General features: G+C 41.9%; 1 protein-coding gene across 1 annotated transcript; it reads left to right on the top strand.

Annotated features, from left to right (window-relative positions):
• Positions 1–3,543: 3,543 nt before the first annotated feature.
• chka (choline kinase alpha) lies at positions 3,544–17,880 on the top strand. The gene is made up of 12 exons (XM_023842075.2): positions 3,544–4,087; positions 4,689–4,797; positions 6,856–6,909; positions 10,193–10,306; positions 12,189–12,322; positions 12,657–12,761; positions 13,227–13,285; positions 13,464–13,551; positions 15,216–15,324; positions 15,406–15,512; positions 15,719–15,800; positions 16,157–17,880. Exons 1-12 carry the CDS (start codon positions 3,852–3,854, stop codon positions 16,214–16,216), a joined length of 1,257 nt encoding a protein of 418 aa, XP_023697843.1. The 5' UTR covers positions 3,544–3,851; the 3' UTR covers positions 16,217–17,880.
• Positions 17,881–18,314: the final 434 nt, after the last annotated feature.

Here is an 18,314-nt window from a genome sequence, read left to right as displayed (position 1 = left end):
GTGGTGCAACACGTCATACAGCATTTAACAAAAAAAGGTGCATCAGTGAGACTGTATACTATGTAAATCATACCTTGTACTTATTTAACAGTTTTCAATACTTGAAAAAAGATAAAGTTTCTTTGCAAGAATTAGCTTGTTTTTTTCTATATATATTTTGGATTTAGGTGAGTTGCAGAAACTTGGAGCTTTTGACAAAAGTTTTTATTCCATATTTACATCGACCTGTGAAAAGCTGAGTACACTTGAAACTAGGTTTTTTTTCATGACTCACAATGTGTTGCATCATATTTTTTTGTCTGCACATTTGAAAATGGAAACAATGGACAAAAAAATAGTAGTAAAGCAGTCTGTTAGGTCAGCATGTTTCTGGAGGATGAACAGGTACAATTCAGTGTTTTTGGTTATGAGCTGATTTTAGTTGTATCATTGTCCAGCTAGTCTTGTACTAGCTCTATGGGGTTGAAGTCCACCACGCCATTGGTATCTGTTGTCCTTCACTTTCCTTCTTCGCCACATAGTTCTTGCACAATTTTTGGTGTTTTGAGTCGTTATCTTGCTGAACAATTCAGCCATAATCCTGAAGGAATAGCATGTCTTTAATGTACGCCGTGAACACCTTGCTGTTTAATATTGGATATTAATATTCATGCCTTCAATCTGACAAATACATGGCAAACAAAACCAAAATAATTGAAGCTCAATGGTCCAACTGTGTCACCCAATGAGCCACGGTGCCACCCCTTGCATTCTGACATATTCAAGTAAAATTATTCTGCAGCTTGTAGTATCTGTGTTACTGATTTATATACTTTAGATACCTCTTTCTCATTTATATAGCAAGTAATATGCCTACAGTATTTCTTGGCTAGGCCTGACATTTTTCTTTACTTGTTTTGTAATTCCTTTATTTCAGCAGTGCAAAGGTAAAAAAATTCATGTATTCACTGCATTGTAACAGCTTTGACACATTTTCTCATGAAACTGCATCCAGGGATGTCATATGTGAGATGATTAATATGTATTGCTTTTTCTGTTTTAAATTTACAACACCACCAGCCTTTCACAGATTTAATCACAGGATGATTCCAAGGGCCCCTGAGTGGCAGGCACCCTAATAAATTTGGAACATTATTGGATTGGTCTGGGGGGCAAAGTCTGTAGCTGCGCCTTTGACTGCATCAGCTGATAAAAATTTAGATTAATATTGCACTGGAATAAGGCAACAACACAGTCATACATCAAGTGTAATTGAAGCTAAAGACTGTTCAATATACAGGTAAAAGGGGAAAGATGCATGTGCATTATAGAATGTACGAAGTGCATCCAGATTTTATCCATTGGGCCTATTTAGCCTAGAAATGCTACAAAATATTCCAGTTGTGATCTGTCACATTTCCAAGGTGGCAGACCACATAAAATAACAACGGGGTTGCCAAGTGCTGAGGTGCATAGTTCATAAAAGTCACCAACACTCTGTTGACTCAACAACTGCAGAGTTCCAAACTTCCTCTGGCATTAACTCCAGCACAAAAACTGTGCACTGGGAGCTTCATGGCATGGGTCTCTATGGCCAAGCAGCTGCCTACTAGCCTCACATTACCAAGTGCAATGCCAAGGATGGAGTGGTGTAAAGCACACCGCCACTGGACCCTGGAGCAGTGGAAATGTGTTCTGTGGAGTGACAAATTATGCTTCTCTGTCTGGCAGTCTGACAGATGAGTCTGGGTTTGGTGAGCACCAGGACAACGTTACCTGCCTGATAGCTTTGTGCTAACTGTAAAGTTTGGTGGAGGAGGGATAATGGTATGTGGTTGGGCTAGGCCCCTTAGTTCCAGTGAAGGCAATTCAATGCTTCAGCATACCATGGCGTTTTGGACAATTCTATGCTTCTAACTTTGTGGGAACAGTTTGGGGAAGGCCCTTTTCTGTTCCACCATGAGAGTGTCCCAGTGCACAAAGCAAGCTCCATAAAGACATGGTTGGGTGAGTATAGTGTGGAAGAACTTGACTGGCCCGTCCCAAGCCCTGACCTCAACCCCATCAAACACCTTTGGGATGAACTAGAACAGAGATTGCGAGCCAGGCCTTCACGTCCAACATCAGTGTCTGACCTCACAAATAAGAGTCAGCTGTTACAGCTGCAAAGGGGAGGGCACACTCCATATTAATGCCTGTGGATTTAGAATGAGTGTCATAAATGTTCATGTAGGAGTAATTGCCTGGTATCTGAATATTTTTTGTCCATATAGTGTAACTTCACTAGGGGCTCTAGGCAGACATGGGTAGGGGACTGCCTAGGGTGGCCATTTGAGTTTTTTGGAGCTGAAAGAGAAACGAGAGGGAATTAAAAACGATGGAACATCAATAATATAGTAGTCAAAGTGCTGGGTGCCAGCGGTGCAACACGCCAGAGTGGGAGCGAGCGCGCTGTCGGTACCATTCGCCTATCTGGGGGAAGGGGGGCACTATCACGCCAGGCCGGCATTATAAAAAAGGAATTGTTTTTAATGACTTGCCTAGATAAATAGAATTCTAAAAAAATAATAAAATAAAACACCGGTAGATCGATTGGCCAAATTTAAGAGGTTTAACCGTTCCCATTTTTTGTTTTACTCCGCCCCTAAGGCTAAGGTTATTCTTGAATTATTGCATGCAATCGTTTAATTGTGATCTCTCCATGACAGTTCACATTCTATCTACCAACAGTCTCATAGTATCAAAATCAGGGAAGATGTAATGATAGTCTTGTATCTTTGAACCGTTTTATTTTTCTATTACGCTACTTAATTTGCGCCGGTTCGCTAGGCAGTGAAATAACTGGCATCCATCCACTAGACTCCAGTGCGAAGAAAGTTAGGTAGTGTCAAGCCTCAAGTAGGAATAGTCCATTACAGCCGGAACTGGGGGTAAACGTTTCCTGAAAACTGTCACTAAAAATGCAACAGACATGTTGCTATAATTTAAAAGATCATTTATTTTATATACATAAATGTAACGTCTGAAAATTGTGTCTTATGGTATGTCCACCCCTTGTGGTATCGCCCACCCCTTAATCTGCGGCAACAGTATAACGTCCAGTCAGACGTTCAGGGAAGGTAGGTTACTGTTCTGTAACTGAAACCACCATAGGTATTCGTATTTTTATTCTAAAGTCACCCACATTTAAAAAAAAAAAACTCGCGTAAATAAAGTTGTCAGGAGGCAATTTTCAGCTGGGACATTTTTAATGCATTTTATCGTACCTGGATTATTTACATGAGTGCGCGTAGGTACGATGAAGTAAGAGACGTTACTCTTAGTCATTTTAGGGGCTGTGCTTGCCTCTTTATACCAATAAATAACGAAGCGCCACAAATACTTATGAAATAAAAATTTTAAAAGAGCCGGAAATATCGCATAATTGTATAAAACACTTTATGTGATGAATTTATAGGCCTACCATTCAAAAGCATTTATGTGATAAGGGCCGAACCCATTGCAGCCAATGGGATAACAGGGAGGGGTGGCCACGGTGACGTAATCGGATGTCTGGAATCTGGCCGATCGCTCCGCTTGTAAAAGCCCTCTCAGTCCAGCCGCACTTCATATCTATTCTAACTCCGTGCTGGTGGAGACAGCTTAGCTTATAAAGGTTTCTTTCAACTGAGAAGGACGATTCACGTGACACGTCGCAGTTTTTTTTTTTTGCCGTATTAGCGCTTCAACGGTTTTCGTTCTCTTGAAGAGTGCTATTTAGATAGAATATACCAATCCAAGCAACAGTTTTTTTTCTTCGTTACACTGACTAGACTCGCATATTCCCACAAATACTTTGAGGCACCGCTGTTCTGTTTTTCCATAAGTGAACAATGAAAACCAAGTTTATAAACGGGCTGTCGTCCTCTCCTTCGCTGTCCCTGGGTTTGCTGGTCACTGAAAATGAGCTGCACGTCCAACCCGACACCGAGACCGAGTACAAAGATGTTCTGCGGCCCGAGGAGCCAGACCTGCAGACCAGACACAAGGCGTATCTGTGGTGCAGGGAATTTCTCCACGGTGCATGGAAAACCGTAACCGAAGACGATTTCCAGATAAGCATAATCAGGTGCAGCAAATTAGCACGTGTGTTTTGTACGTCGCTTGGCGCTCCGGTGTAACTGCGTAACAAACCGGGGACGGATGTTTCATTAAAATGTATATTTTTAAACGGAATTTTACTACTGCCACGTGTGATAATGTGTCATATATGTCTGTAAAATCAGTTCTTTGTTTCGTTGTCTGGATCCTAAATATAATGTGGGTGTAACGAACTCGCTGCTAAGGTGATGGTTCGACTACGTTAACTACGTGACAGGGCGTGTTTGGTCCAGCTGGTTTAATTAGGCTTTTGGATTTATGTAATGTATTTAATTACATAGTATAATTATAGACTGGAATATAATACTGAGTCTGATTATATAAGAATATGAATTTATCAGATGTAGTAGAAAAAGTTCGCTCCTTATCCTTAGCCCGCATAAACTCATTATAAAATAAATCCGTTTACTGTGCTTTTGTTACTGTTATGGGTCTTTTTACACCAGGTCTTTCGTAATGGTTTTTTGTTGCTCTATAGCTTGTGTATCTATATTTTTGTGTATCTATTATGTATAATATTTAGCATTTTTTTTCCAGTAATTTATACATTTTTGTGTGTTTGGTCACAGGGGAGGCCTTAGCAACAAGCTTTTTCTCTGCGCGTTGCCCGACGACCAGGACAGTGTCGGCGATGAGCCCCGTTGCGTGCTGCTGCGGCTGTACGGGGCCATCCTCCAGGTGACTCAATCCGCATGCAATTCCCCTTTCCTTAACCTTACTTCTTGCCCCTTGCCAAGCTCTACCTGCATCTCTGCTACGAGACTTCCCCACCAGTGTTACATAGACTCCGACGAGAAAAAGATTTATTCTGTACTTATTTGATAGTAAATCAATTGGTTTTCTGTGTGCTCCCTGCCTCTTCAACTGTCACCTGTGTCTTATATGTAGTCTTCCTAAAGCAATAATGTTTTAGTATTAACTTTACAACTTATAGTGTTCAACATCAAAACCCACCCACCTGCCTTAATGGTGGAATTTCTGTGTGGGAAATGTTTCTGTGCAGGTTTAATTATTAATCAGTGACCTATTTTGGCTAAAATGCGGTAGAATTTCTCCACAGTGTTACTGCAGTCATCTAATGTATGTTGATCTACGTAAATGATGCCTTAAGTATTTGGTATTTTACATGAAATGGCACTTAATGTTTAAATGACTTGTAGGTCCTTGCTGCTTTGCTAACAAAATTAGACATTTTATTTTAAAGTTTCATTTAAGTTTGCATTTTTTTTTTTTTGGGGGGGGGGGGGGGTTCAAATGTAGAGGACAACTTTAATATGTCGTTTACTATTTGGTGGGTTGTTCAGTTCACTTCAGCCAGACTCTTCAAGCACTCAGTTTCTGATGAAAATGGGTTGGCAGCCATGAGGTCCCGCAGTCCTGTGGAGGCGCTGTCGGTGTGGCGTTTGCCGTGCCACCGAGTGTGACCCTGGGCGTGTATGCCAGGAGCGTGCGTGACCCTGTGTGTGTGCGTGTGTGTGTGCACGCCTGTTTGAGGGGCACCAGTTATTTGTGGGGGGCAATGTTCCACCATGGCTGTACTTGCGTGTGTTCTTTGCCGTAGGCCTTCCGAAAGGAGCGTGCCTTGAGCACTCTTGTTTCCAGGTGATTCCACCATACTGCGCACGGTACAGTATCAGATCTCTGAAGCTGCAGAGTCTCCTTTAACTTATTACAGTGAACAATTAATCCACCGCCAGACTTACTCAGCCATCTAAATGCATTTAGTTCTGTTCTGACAGGTCTGCTAATTCCCATTTAGTTGATTTGCCTACCTTTTTAAAATACTGCACATTTTCCAACAATATTTTGACTGGTTAAAGGACTATTTTCAAAAATCCGGCCTTGGAAAGCACCCAGAACACTTAGTGTTATTGTTTTTACCTTATTTTCCTGAAACCTTTTTTGGCAGCCTTGATAACTGCTGCAAACACTATTAACAAGGGTCTCAACCCATTGAAAAAGGCAGTCTGTCGTCATTTGTTCTTTTCCCATTTTTTTGCAATAATATGATGGCAGTTCCATTTACATTAGCTCATATTACTTCCTGGTCACAGATTTGCTAGCCAAATTTCATAGTCCTTGGACCAGTGAGGTAAAACACTTGTACAGTTTATACAGATACATTTGTAGTCATGTCAAATTACACAGCTCAACTTTATGGTCAGTTGATACCTGCATGTTTACATTTTTAGCAGTGTTACTGTCATGTTCTCCTACAAGTCAGATGGAATTTACCTGGAAAAGCTTTCACAAGTATATTTGCTTATATATAGAAATTATTCATCTATTTCCAGTGGAAGCCCTGCCTTTGTTAAAAGAAACCAGCAATATAACTTCAATGCACTGAAAATAGTTTAAGAACTTAAACCTTGGATTTGTATTCAGTCAGCGTAAACTTTGGTAGTCTGTAGTAATTTTCCTTTCATTTGTAAGCTCTGAAATATTTAGCAAATTATAAATGCACGCTGTACTTGTTCTACTATAACTTTTAGACTGTAACAGTTTCTTCATCCCTGTGTTCAATTTAAATTTAAACGGTAACATAGTTGGAGTACTGAGTAATTTTATACATCCCATGATGTATTGCTGCTTTTGAATCTCATGTGACTGTTTTGCACTGTTTGGTTGGTTTTTAGTGTGTACTCTAGGGCTGTCGTCTTACTTTTTTTTTGTATTTTTTTTCTATCACCATGCCAATGTACTCACGGTTAGTGTCTTGCTCTTTCTCATTGATAGATGTCCTGTAATAAAGGGGAGACAAGAAAGTCAAACAAAGAGAATTTCTTTCAAGTAAGTAGCTAATGGGGGGGGGGGGGAAGGTGCACAGTCCCACACTTGAATACAAGTACTTCATTTTCCCCTTGTCAGCATTGCATGGGTGTTACTTTGTGTCAATCCATTTGAGTCCGTTGCTCATGCTGTAGGGCTTTTGCCAAACCAGGTCTGATCTTGACACTGTCAGCTGAAAGCTCCTGAAGGGATATTGCCAAGCCTTGCAGCAGACATTCCACACGCTCTCCTGGACAACCAGGGGTGGTGGTACTGCCTTACCAGCTGGTGGAATTTCACAGAAACCCCTGTGGCGGCACTCCTCCCCCTGAGAACTAACTGGAAGTTACACTGCTGTCTCCTGACACGTTGAGTCATTCTAGAATTCTCTCCTTGTATGCTACTGCCTTGTATCAAATTGTTTGAGAAATATGAAAGCTAGTTACATTTTTTTAATATATATATTTTTTCTGCTTGGCTATGAGCTTGTCTTCCATTTGGTTCAGTAGAATTGCTTTAGCAATGACTGATTAAAAATTTGAAAAGTAATCCACCTTGGTTAAAATGGGATATAATGTGTTTTGGTAAGTGCTTGTAGTTTTGCACTTTGTATCCCAAAAGAGAAGTCCCTACTACCTTTTGTTCCCAAAATACTGGGGTGATTTCACCAGGAGTGGTGTTAGTGAGGTTTGTTTGTTTGGATTCATAGCAAAGAACCAGTCCTACCAGTTTAATACCTGATGAGGAAGTAAAGTATATGTATCAGGACAGGGATGAAGTATGCAAATAATGACCTAAGTACTTTGGTTAAACTCGGCCAGCATTGTTTGTGCATGAGCTGTTTGAAGTGAAGCAACTCATTATGAGCTAATCATCCTTGTGACGTCTGCATCAGCTGCTGTGCGTCAGCTGCTTGGCCCTTCAGACCTCTGCCAGCTCGTCCCTGCCTTTTCCGAATCCTCCATCTGCACAGTCACGTTTAACATCGCAGATGCTGTGGTGCCACGCCATCAGCACAATTTCCGGCCTCGTGCACATAGATGCACCTTGTTAGGTCGTTTTTTTTTCTTTTTCTTTTTTAAATGCTGGGGGAGGATTTAGGGAGGTATACATGTGCCTGCATTCCAGGACGTCACAAACCACGCCTTAATTGTGACAGACCGTCTGATCTCACACCCCAATTCCTTAACAGTGGTGCGGCCTTGAACAGGCTCTGTGGGCTGTGACCCTGTAACCATACGTCTGCCGCGGGCACATTGTGTATTGGGGATGGCTGTCAATTTCGAACTTTCAGGTTATGTCGTTCTGTCACTTCATCTAGCCTGGGACACACCCTTTACAGCACTATAATTATCTTGTACCTGCACAAGATGTTGGACAAAATTCAGTGTAGTATTATGCACAGGATGGTAAGAGAGTAATGTCACTTTCTGTCGTCACTCTGAGCAGCATTACTGTGTGAGTAATGCTGCTGACGGGATGGTCGTGTGACCCCACCCAATGAATTTTCCCCATTTTAAGATTCTCTGTACTAGTGTTTGACAGTGACCTGCACTTTCAGGAAGTATTTCATGGTCTCTTGTATGTATTCCCCCCTTAAATGTAAATTTGCTTAAATGACTGACTTCATATGAGTCTGAAGCTCACCCTATTCGTTTCTCCTTGCCCAAACCAACAGTACCATTGAAGTACCATTCAGAGCACTGGAACATCTGTCTTTTTGGCACAGAATGTATATTCACTCTTTAAAAAAACGATTAACAAGAAGGTCAGAAAGATCAGTTTACGGGAGCAGCCCAATTAGAGTATTTGTGTTAAAACTGTCATTAATGCAGTGTTTTTGGATATGTACAGGCAAGTTGCAAAACTCATGTGTGTGCGTGCATGCAGTGATTCGTATCGTAATATGTAGTGAGTTCAGCCGTTTTTTTGACCAGTATTATGCGAATGCATTATGGAAATAATTTTCTTGACAGCAAAATTATAAATGAAAATAACCAATTATTTATAGTGTCCAGTTCAAACTCATAGAGATACATTGCTTACAGGTAGACTTGGGCCTAGAGTAATGTCTTTGTGGAGTTTGCTCCGTGTGTGAGGAAAGAGCTGCCCCAGCCATGTGCCCCCTGTCGCCTGAGAGGGACTTCAGATCCTGACCAGAATTTGTAGCTGGATGATGGGTGACGGGATCTGCCTTCTGCCCTAAAGGGTTGGCCTTGCATAATGGTGTGGGCACCGTGATCTTGCCCAGTCTTTAAGCCTGCCTAATCTGCAGGGTAGGTTCCTTGATCTTGAATGGCAGCCATAGATGGATCCTCCACCTCAGAGAACAGGGAACACTGGGCTGGTGTATGGAAAATACATAATTCATATTTGCAAATTAATGCCAAAATCTCTGCTGGTGTGTGTTCAGGTCAATTTTCCTTTTCCAGGTCATGTTTTGAAGAACGGTAGGGGGCTTTCGGTCTCTAGCAGCCTTTGTTCAGTGATTTGTTACTGTCATATTTAACTGCTTTCAGAAAATCCCTGAGTGTTCCCTTTAGTTAAGAAGCTCCTGTAAATACTGATTGGGCTCTTGGCAGATCTTCCCAGCCGAAAACAATTTCCTTTGTTTCTCTGTATTTTATGTTTAATCTGTCATACTACAGACCTCTGAAAAATGCTAAATCATGATGTCCTATTGCCAAAGACCGAGGATGCACATCTGATGGTTCATGTAAAACCTTTTGTTGTGTCAGGAGACAACACAGCACTTGCGTATCTTTTGTGTGTTTCTGTAATTTTTGGTTCAGTGGTAACTGCTATCATAAGCTACTTTTTGAATGAGCATGACTTTGTACTCAAGGGTTTTTTGCCAATACATGTGCAGGACTGATTGTACAGTAGTGATGTGAAATTCATTAAACCCAGGCCAGTGTTTGAGCAGTGACCCTTCCCTGTACCTTGCCAGTATTGGCTGTTTGCCCAGGTTGCTTGGACACTTTTTAGTTGAGGGTGTTGAATAAATAATGACTCTTCAGTTGAATGTTTCCTAAAGCAGGAAATATTTATTTTTTCCCCCCATTTATAAGGCTACAGTTTCCATTTAATCTAGTGGCTCTCATCCATTTAACCACTGGCTCGCATCATCCCCAGTCTTTCTCAAACGTTACACTTTCCCAACAACCACACAAACTGGGACCGTCAAAGTTTTCCTGTGTGTTTGTGCAGTGGGGGGGGAGGCACCTCCTGTTTGCTACGCCGGAGGTGATGGCTTTTGTTCACAGGAGGCTGCATGTTTTAATCCTGTGTGCGGTTTTGGCAGGGTGCCGAAGCCATGGTCCTGGAGAGCGTCATGTTTGCCATCCTGGCAGAGAGGGAGCTGGGACCTAAGCTCTATGGAATCTTCCCCCAAGGGAGACTCGAGCAATTCATCCCTGTGAGTTTCCCTTCGATCCCGTCTTCCATCAGGCGGCCGCTGGGCTGTCTGCGTGATATCATGAAGCGGTGGGCATCAGAAAATGTAATCGTGCACGTTACTGAGTTATGGTGTTCTTTTACCATGGTGAGTTTGCCTAAAAGGGAAACTAACATCAATGAAGTGTGTATAATGAAAATAGCTCAGACATCAGTTGTGTGTCCGGCTCAGTTTCACTTCCACAGGGTTTGGGGTTTCAATCTGGATTTCGCTGTGTGTGTAGAGTCCACATGTTCTCCCTGTGACATGTTGGTTTTCTCTGCACTCCAGCTTCCTTCCTCAGTTCAAACCTGCAGTTAAGCTAATTGGTGTTTCCTAGAGTATAACTGTGTGCATATATGTGCCCTGTGATGGATTGGCTTCCTCTCTGGGATAAGCCTGCCTGGACTAGGCCTCAGGCTCCCCCTGACCAGGGTAAGTGTTAGAGGGCAGATGACTGATGTAACAAATTGCAAACCTGTAATTAGTCCTCTAAGGCAGTGTTTCCCAATCCAGTCCTTGGGGACCCACAGACTTTCCACGTTTTTTGCTCCCTCCTGTCTGGCAGCGATCTTGGAGGAAGTAAAAACATAGACTGACTAAGGGTCCATGAGGACTTGACTGGGAAGCACTACTCCAAGGGGTTTTTCTGAGAAAGATTGCAGGAGCATCCTCTATAAATGCACTTTGTTTAATTTTTGTGGAATCGATGGTTTAAATGTGGCTTAAAAGCAGTGTTTATGGAATCTGCTGCATAAGATTCATGCATCTTTTGTATGTTTCAAAGTCAAGTGCCCACCACTTATCTTTTTAGTCTTATTTGTGACATGCATATGATGCCAGTCACAGCTGCATTACCTATTTTGGCAGATAGCATAGCTGAGTTGGAGTCATTGTACTTGCCAGGTGACAGTCATAACGAGGTCCCGGTTTAGACCTGAAAAGTGAACTTGTGGGCGAGTGAGCAGGCTGTGGGAATTCCCATGAAGTCTCTCCCACCTTTCATTTATTATGGCTAAGAATATGCCTCAGCAAGGGTCATGTAATTGAAAGAGTGTAGTGGAGTATTTTTAGGTCAAGATCTGGTTCAAGCTGAAGAATCCTAGTGTCTTCATGTCTTTAGGATCTGAAACTGTGGATGCGGGCTGTGATCGTCTGGCTTACAGAGACTTGCATGGGGATGCAGCAATAACCCTAAAAATGATATATGGAGGGTATTGACTCCTCCCTCCCCTAGTTGGGATATATAAAGGATTGTGTTTGTGTACCTCCGCGTCCACTTACTTAGCCCAGACTGCCTTAAATCAGACTAGTATTCCTGCTAAGCAAGAAATCCTGCTTTGTGATACAGGTCCCAGCACCATCAACAATCAAACTTGTTTGTGTACCTCCCCATGATTTTTCTCCTCTGGCGAAAGTTTAGTCACTCAGTATTTTAAACTAGTATTAGGAACTGAATCGTGTACTGTAAATGGTATTTTATGCAGATGAGATTGAACTATGTTTTGTCATTTTACGGCATAGTACATGAACGGTGTGATTATATGGTAGCACATAGTCATTTTGAGTAACACTAACTATTAAAGTTGCCTTGTCAGATTAACCTGAAGGCTTGCTAAACTATATTTTGCCAATGAGTCGTAGCTGGTTAGATTATAGATTGTAGGTCTCCACCCACATGAGTGTAGCAAATGGGCATGGAGCCACAAACAGGACAGGCTAGTTTTTGTTTGTTTTGGATTTTGTCATGGTTTTTCATTTCCCAATGAATTTTAGTCACCTGACTGGTTACATTGATTACTGAAGTGAAGTCTCTGATATGTCTGACCATTAACTCCATACAATGGCCATTTTGTGGTCACAGAGCAGGAAACTGGAAACCAGTGAGCTGTCTGTTCCGAGCCTGTCAGCTGAAATAGCCCAGAAGATGGCCAGGTTCCATGGGATGAGGATGCCTTTCAACAAGGAGCCCAAGTGGCTTTTCGGCACCATGAACAAGTGAGTTACCTTTGGTCCCCAGAGAATGTTGGGGTAGTGCATCCTTTTTAATGAAATATTAACTGTATGTGTTGTGCCCATGATCGAGAAGGGGCCTGTATCATGAAGCCAGATTGCTTGCTTATCTGGATAACTTTTTCAGATTTAAGGTACACCAGTTTAAATGGTTTAAGTGTAAGTTCTATGTAAGACTAGGCTGTATGTCTTTGGGTTTTCTGGTGTGTCTCATTCCTTACTAATAAAACTTTGTCTATGCAGTTAATCCAGGAACCAAACATTGTTCCGATGCATATTCTCATTTAGTCTTTTGTGTTTTTGTTCTCGCTAACCACAGGTACCTGAATCAGGTGCTGAGAATCACCTTCACCAGAGAGGGTCACATAAGGACTTTCACCCGCCTCATGAGCTTCAACCTGCCACAGGAATTGGAGATGCTCAAGTATGACGGTCCCCAGTGTAGCTTCTACTAGAGGCAGACTCGATAAGACGTTACATAATGCCGCATATGCGTTATGCCACAGTCATACAAGGCGGCTTCTTGATAATCTTAGTAAAGAAATCTATTAATTTGATCTGTCTTTCCCATCATGGATAGAGATGGCAGCATTTGCCTTGAAGTAGTGGGTGCAGTAACCTTCCTTGTCATTATTTGGACAACTGCCTTAGGAACGCATTCCTGGTTAGATCGTTTGGATCTTGCTGGGCTTTGCTGAGTTTCACAGCAAGTTCCCACAGGGATTAGGCTTGTTTCTGTGCATAGCTTAGTCATGAAAAGTGAATGCATTCATTAAGTAAGGGACATGTATTTGGCTGTTATCTTCCCTTTGTCGACATGAAGACATAGTTGAATGAATAGTGATGGTATCTAGTCATGGTGTACTGCATTGTGTGTTTCTTCCTGCAGGTCATTGCTGCAGTCCACCCCGTCTCCTGTTGTGTTTTGTCACAATGACTGTCAGGAGGGTAAGACTCCTTGCTCTTGAACCGGAAGCTTTGTCATGCGTTAATCCAAACGGTGATCAAACTCTCCCTCTGAGTATGTGGTTGTAAGGTCTTTGAATTTGCAACTAAGTGGAGCTCCTCGGTTGGATCAGGAGCTGCGTTGTCAGGGTAACACTTCATATCTCCTTGGGTTCTGCAGGCAATGTCCTGCTTCTGAATGGTCGAGAGAACTCCGATGGACAGAAGCTCATGTTGATCGACTTTGAATACAGCAGCTATAACTACCGGTCAGTAGTTACAAAAAGTTTATATTCTGGAGTCATGCTGTTATTCTAGTGTTCCAGTGGACAATGTACATAATTTGAATGACACTTGCTAGGTTCCTGTGGTGGTGTTGACTCCTTTGCTAACTTGCACTTGATACTGGTCACTCACTGGATGCTTTTGATGTCATATTTGTGCCTGGCTTTGCATATGCTAAATAGCTTTGGTGTGCAGTTTATTTTTTTCTTTTTATAAGTACCACCCATTGTATAGGTGTCTCTTTGGCAGAGCAACTGTCAGTAGTATGAAAACTCTTCACTACACTTTGCTATGACTCAAGGTGACGGTAATCTTTTCTTCAAGGGAAAATCAATCCATTATTTTACTGTCATTAAGATTTGTTGCAATTTTAAATTCTCAACATGACCTGACATGTCAAAGTGCTCTTCTGCAATTGATATAGTGTCATACGGTTCCACTTAAAGTTGTTTGCGACTGTGTGCAGAATGGTTTTGTGGCTCATTTTGTGTAGATTCAAGTACAATGCATCTGATTTAGATCCAGATTGATTCATTTGTGAAACGGTTTCAGAAGGGCTATTATCTTTTTTTTCTGTAATCCCAAGATTTTTCAGTATGAGTGAGTTGTATTCATGATTAACTAAACATGCAGCTCACGCAGCCAGCGCTCTGAGCTTTAACAGCCAAAAGACTCATTCTCTCAGCCCTCCATTTGTGCTGGGGACCTGAAGTTTGGGTTCAGCGAAACACAATGGGATGCAGTCCAACCTCAGCATCATCGCAGAGAAGTTCCTGCCACCCTCCCAGACAGACAAGAATAGCTGAGTCGAGTCACTGGGTTCTACCTTTTTGTACGGTTTCCACGGTAGCATTTCTAAGCACTGCATACCCACTCCAGCCTCTGTCGGCTTGTTAGGGATTTGTTTGGAGGCCAGGGGGCCGTTTCCTTTTACAGGATTGGCAGATTGGATCCCTCTAAACCAGGGTTATTCAACTCGAGGTCCGAGCACTGCTGGTTTTCCAGCTTTCCTTTACCTGTCAGTCAGGTGTGAAGCCTCTGACCAATCGGAATCAGTAATTATTAAACAACTACCTGGGAGAACTGAAAACACGGCCTGGATTTGGAATCGAGGTCCCGGGTTGAAGAGCCCTGCAGTAAACAAATGCTACTAACTTATAGGGGCATTCCTTAACGGTTAGTAGTGCAGTAATTTTGAGTTCAAATCTATGAAGGTTTGTAATGATTGTTATACTCCAAGTAAATGACATCCTTTCCGGTGAAATTGCATTTATGGTGTAGCGCAGTGTTCCAGTGTGGCCCTAAAGCCTCACCCCTCCAGCTTAATGGGTTTCTTTCCCACATCTGGGTGTGGAGTTTGCTTGTTTCCCCCATATTCGCCTTCAGTTTCCTCCTGCAGCCCACTAACATGCAGTTAGAGCTACCATCTGAATTGCCTGGAGTGTGTGATTGCATACGAGTGAGACTGGCATCCTGTCCAGGGAGTCTCCATTTGCCCTGAGCTTCTTGGCATAGGCTCCAGTCCCCGTGCTGGATAAGCAATTATGGACGATGGATGAATGGATTCCTTTTAAAACTCAGATTCTGTTTCTCCTTAAATATTAGTTTGCATAGTAAATAAATACTGAAGTCCTCATTTGTTTTGCAGTGGATTTGACATTGGAAACCACTTCTGCGAGTGGATGTACGACTATACGTACGACAACTTCCCGTTCTTCAAAGCCAACCCGAAGAACTACCCTAGCAAGGCACAGCAGGTACACTGCCTGTCCCCGATAGGGGTGCTTCACGGTTTTTCTCTGTGCCGTAAGTAATGGCTTGTTCTGCATTTTCTGTAGCTGCATTTCATCAGCAGCTACCTCTCCGAGACACATGATGGGCTTGAGAATTTGAGTGAGGAAGACCAGATGGAACTCAAGGAGCAGATGCTCGAAGAAATCAACAGGTACAAACTGAGCGCTGAACCCCTTTATTCCCTGAGAAATTGCCTGTAGAAAATGTCCCTACAAATCATTGTACCTCTAGAAATTGGTACACTGTAGTATCAATCACTGTGGATGGTAAACCAGTCCTTTTCATGCGTGTGAAGGCGGCCTTGTTTTCCATGCAATAAGTTAATTATTCTGGTGGTGTCATTCTTTCATTCTATAGGTTTGCCCTGGCATCTCACTTTTTCTGGGGCCTGTGGTCCATTATTCAGGCAAGAATATCCACAATTGAGTTTGGCTACATGGTGAGTTTCTGATGCAGATTATATTCGGATAAGCCAGTATGTACTGAACTATGAGCAAAACGGATACAGGAAAACGACAAATATAACCCAGTGTTATATGCACTTCACTAAAAAGACAGTCAGTTACATGGTGTTTGTTCGACGTTTGTTCTGCTTGATCTCTGTCCAAATGAGCACATTTACCTTCAGGGTAACATGGTAACTTGGAGCCCTGGCCCTGCTGTCCATGTCGTGTATTGCATCACTATTTAAACATTGCGGCTAGCTCTTGCCAAGCCAAACAGACGGCTGCATTTAAAAGCCCAGCATACTGTGGCTGCAGTTGTGTAAGCCGCTCTCCTCCTTTCGTCCCTCAGGAGTACGCAGTGGCACGGTTTGACGCCTACTTTGCGCTGAAGAGGAAGCTGGGGGTGTAAGCAGGATGAGGGGAAGAGGCCGCAAGGGCAGGGCAGAGCATTTTGAACCAAGTCAAAGTGAGCTGCAGGAGTGGGCCTTCAGGAATGCCCCCCTCCCTCATTGAAAGGAAGCGTCTGCATGTAGGAAGGAATAGGAGCAGAGAAAGTCCCGCCCCCCGCTCGTCCTTCGCTGTGCAGCCTAGCTCAGTGTTTACAGAGACCCTGTGGTCTGCTCCACATACTCCATGCTTTCTGCTGAAATGGGGTCAGGTTGCTTCTGGGTCAGTTCATGAATATTACTTCGGCTTCAAAAACGTCACAAAAAAGATTGTGCATCGGTTGAGTAACAGTAAAAAATTGAATGGCGTGAAGATACGTAATTTTTGCTTTAGGTAATGCATTAATATGTACGGATGAAAGACCAAACATGTTAACCTTCAACACTTAAGCAGAATTTTTCTGTCCAAACCTGGGATCATCAGGCTTGATTTATCACCAGACCAAATACAGCAATTAATACTTTGTACCTGTTTCTTTGACCTTTTTTTTTATTTTATACCAACTGTTAGTACTTTTTGTGAGCCTTTTTTCCTTATTATGTGACACTTGCTATAAAAATGTGAATTGGAATTACGTGGCTTTAAGCCATCTACCTCCATAATCAGTTGGAAACTCCCTGCTGTATTGTATTAAACAGAAGTGGAGATGTACGCATGTGAAGTTTAAAAAAACAAACAAAAAAAACCTTCCCAACGTTTGTTTCCTGCATAGGTTACAGACACAATGATCAGTGTTTGTTGGCAGTGTTGGTCATATTCTGTAGGCCAGCCTTCAGCACAAACAGTCCTCTGTAGACAAATGCAAAACCTACCTTTTTTGTTTTGTATTGTTAAAACACTGCTGTTCTGTAAGGGACCAGAAACTGTTCTACACTTTTTGAGGTTTTCAGAGTTAATTTGGACACATGGATTGAGGTGACATCTCAAGTGCCAAACTGAATTTCCCTCCTGAAAAGTTTGTAACACTTACTTGAGCCAGGGAAGCAAAGATCTGATTGTGGCTGCAGTTTTGACACTCTTGGAAATCGCTGGATTTTTATTCTGGGTGAATGTGACAGAAAGGGGTTGTCTCTCTCAGTGCTATTGGCAAGAATGCCAAATGCATTTTCTGTTATTTGTTTTAGTTTGACTAAATGTATTCCTCTCCTGAAAATTAATTTTGTTTACTCTGCACTTTAGTAATATGGGAGGTGAACTGCAGTAAGGTTTTGTTTTTTTTTTTTTCCCAGTTTATTTCTTAATTAGACCTCTTGGTACGTACTGTAATTTCCTTAAGTATGGCTCTAAATTGTGGGGAGTAAAATCCCATTTCTCTGATGCACTTAATGTTTGCAGTGTTGTGACTTCTGTATATTGCTTTGCAATGAGACAGCAGTGAGGAACTATAGTGTGGAATAGTGGGGAACAGAATGTGGAATTCATCAGTTTCTAAGGTGAAAATATGCATATCCTGAATTGACCTAAATACTCTGTGGGAGATGACTTCATGCATACAGCTGTGCAGATTAGATTAACTGCATTTTGAAAAGTTTATTAAAGGAGTATTGCCTTTGAAAATATGCCACTATAGTGTATCTTTATTGTTTTGCAATTCCTGCAATAAAATGCATTCTTATGGACTGTTAATACCTGTGTTTATTGATTCTTGCACCACCGTTGGTCATCTGATAAATATCTTTACAGCAATCGCCAGAGAAAGGTAGTGGAAGGGGGAATATTTTTCATAAAGCTTTAGAATTGCACATGTATAGAAAAGAAGACTTTCAAGTTAAATGTGTTGTGTAGAATGCATGTAACTGTGTGACTGCCCCAGAAAAGTGACTGCCAGGACATTTTAATGAGTGCCTGATTTTCCAGATACAGACCAACACTGGAGGTTAAAAAAAATAAATAAATAAAAAATGCTCTCCTAAATCAAAGCACAGGATTTGATATGTTTTCTGCTGTGAGGAAGTATTTCATAAGTCATAATATGGCCTGTTAAATGGGTTGAGTTTTAGCTCTTGCAGCATCAAACCTTTGTATGTCTTGGTTGCACAATAAACCCTTTTGACATTGTC

The sequence above is a fragment of the Paramormyrops kingsleyae genome, chromosome 13, assembly GCF_048594095.1.
Source record: "Paramormyrops kingsleyae isolate MSU_618 chromosome 13, PKINGS_0.4, whole genome shotgun sequence".
NCBI classification, from domain to species: Eukaryota; Metazoa; Chordata; class Actinopteri; order Osteoglossiformes; family Mormyridae; genus Paramormyrops; species Paramormyrops kingsleyae.
This window is presented reverse-complemented; position numbering and strand designations above follow the sequence as displayed.

Bases quoted from the DNA above. Each gene is read 5' to 3' on its own strand.
- chka (XM_023842075.2), top strand. From the start codon at position 3,852: ATGAAAACCAAGTTTATAAACGGGCTGTCGTCCTCTCCTTCGCTGTCC. The intron at 12,323-12,656 runs GTGAGTTACCTT...CGCTAACCACAG, and splicing joins CTTTTCGGCACCATGAACAA to GTACCTGAATCAGGTGCTGA. The intron at 12,762-13,226 runs GTATGACGGTCC...TTCTTCCTGCAG, and splicing joins CAGGAATTGGAGATGCTCAA to GTCATTGCTGCAGTCCACCC.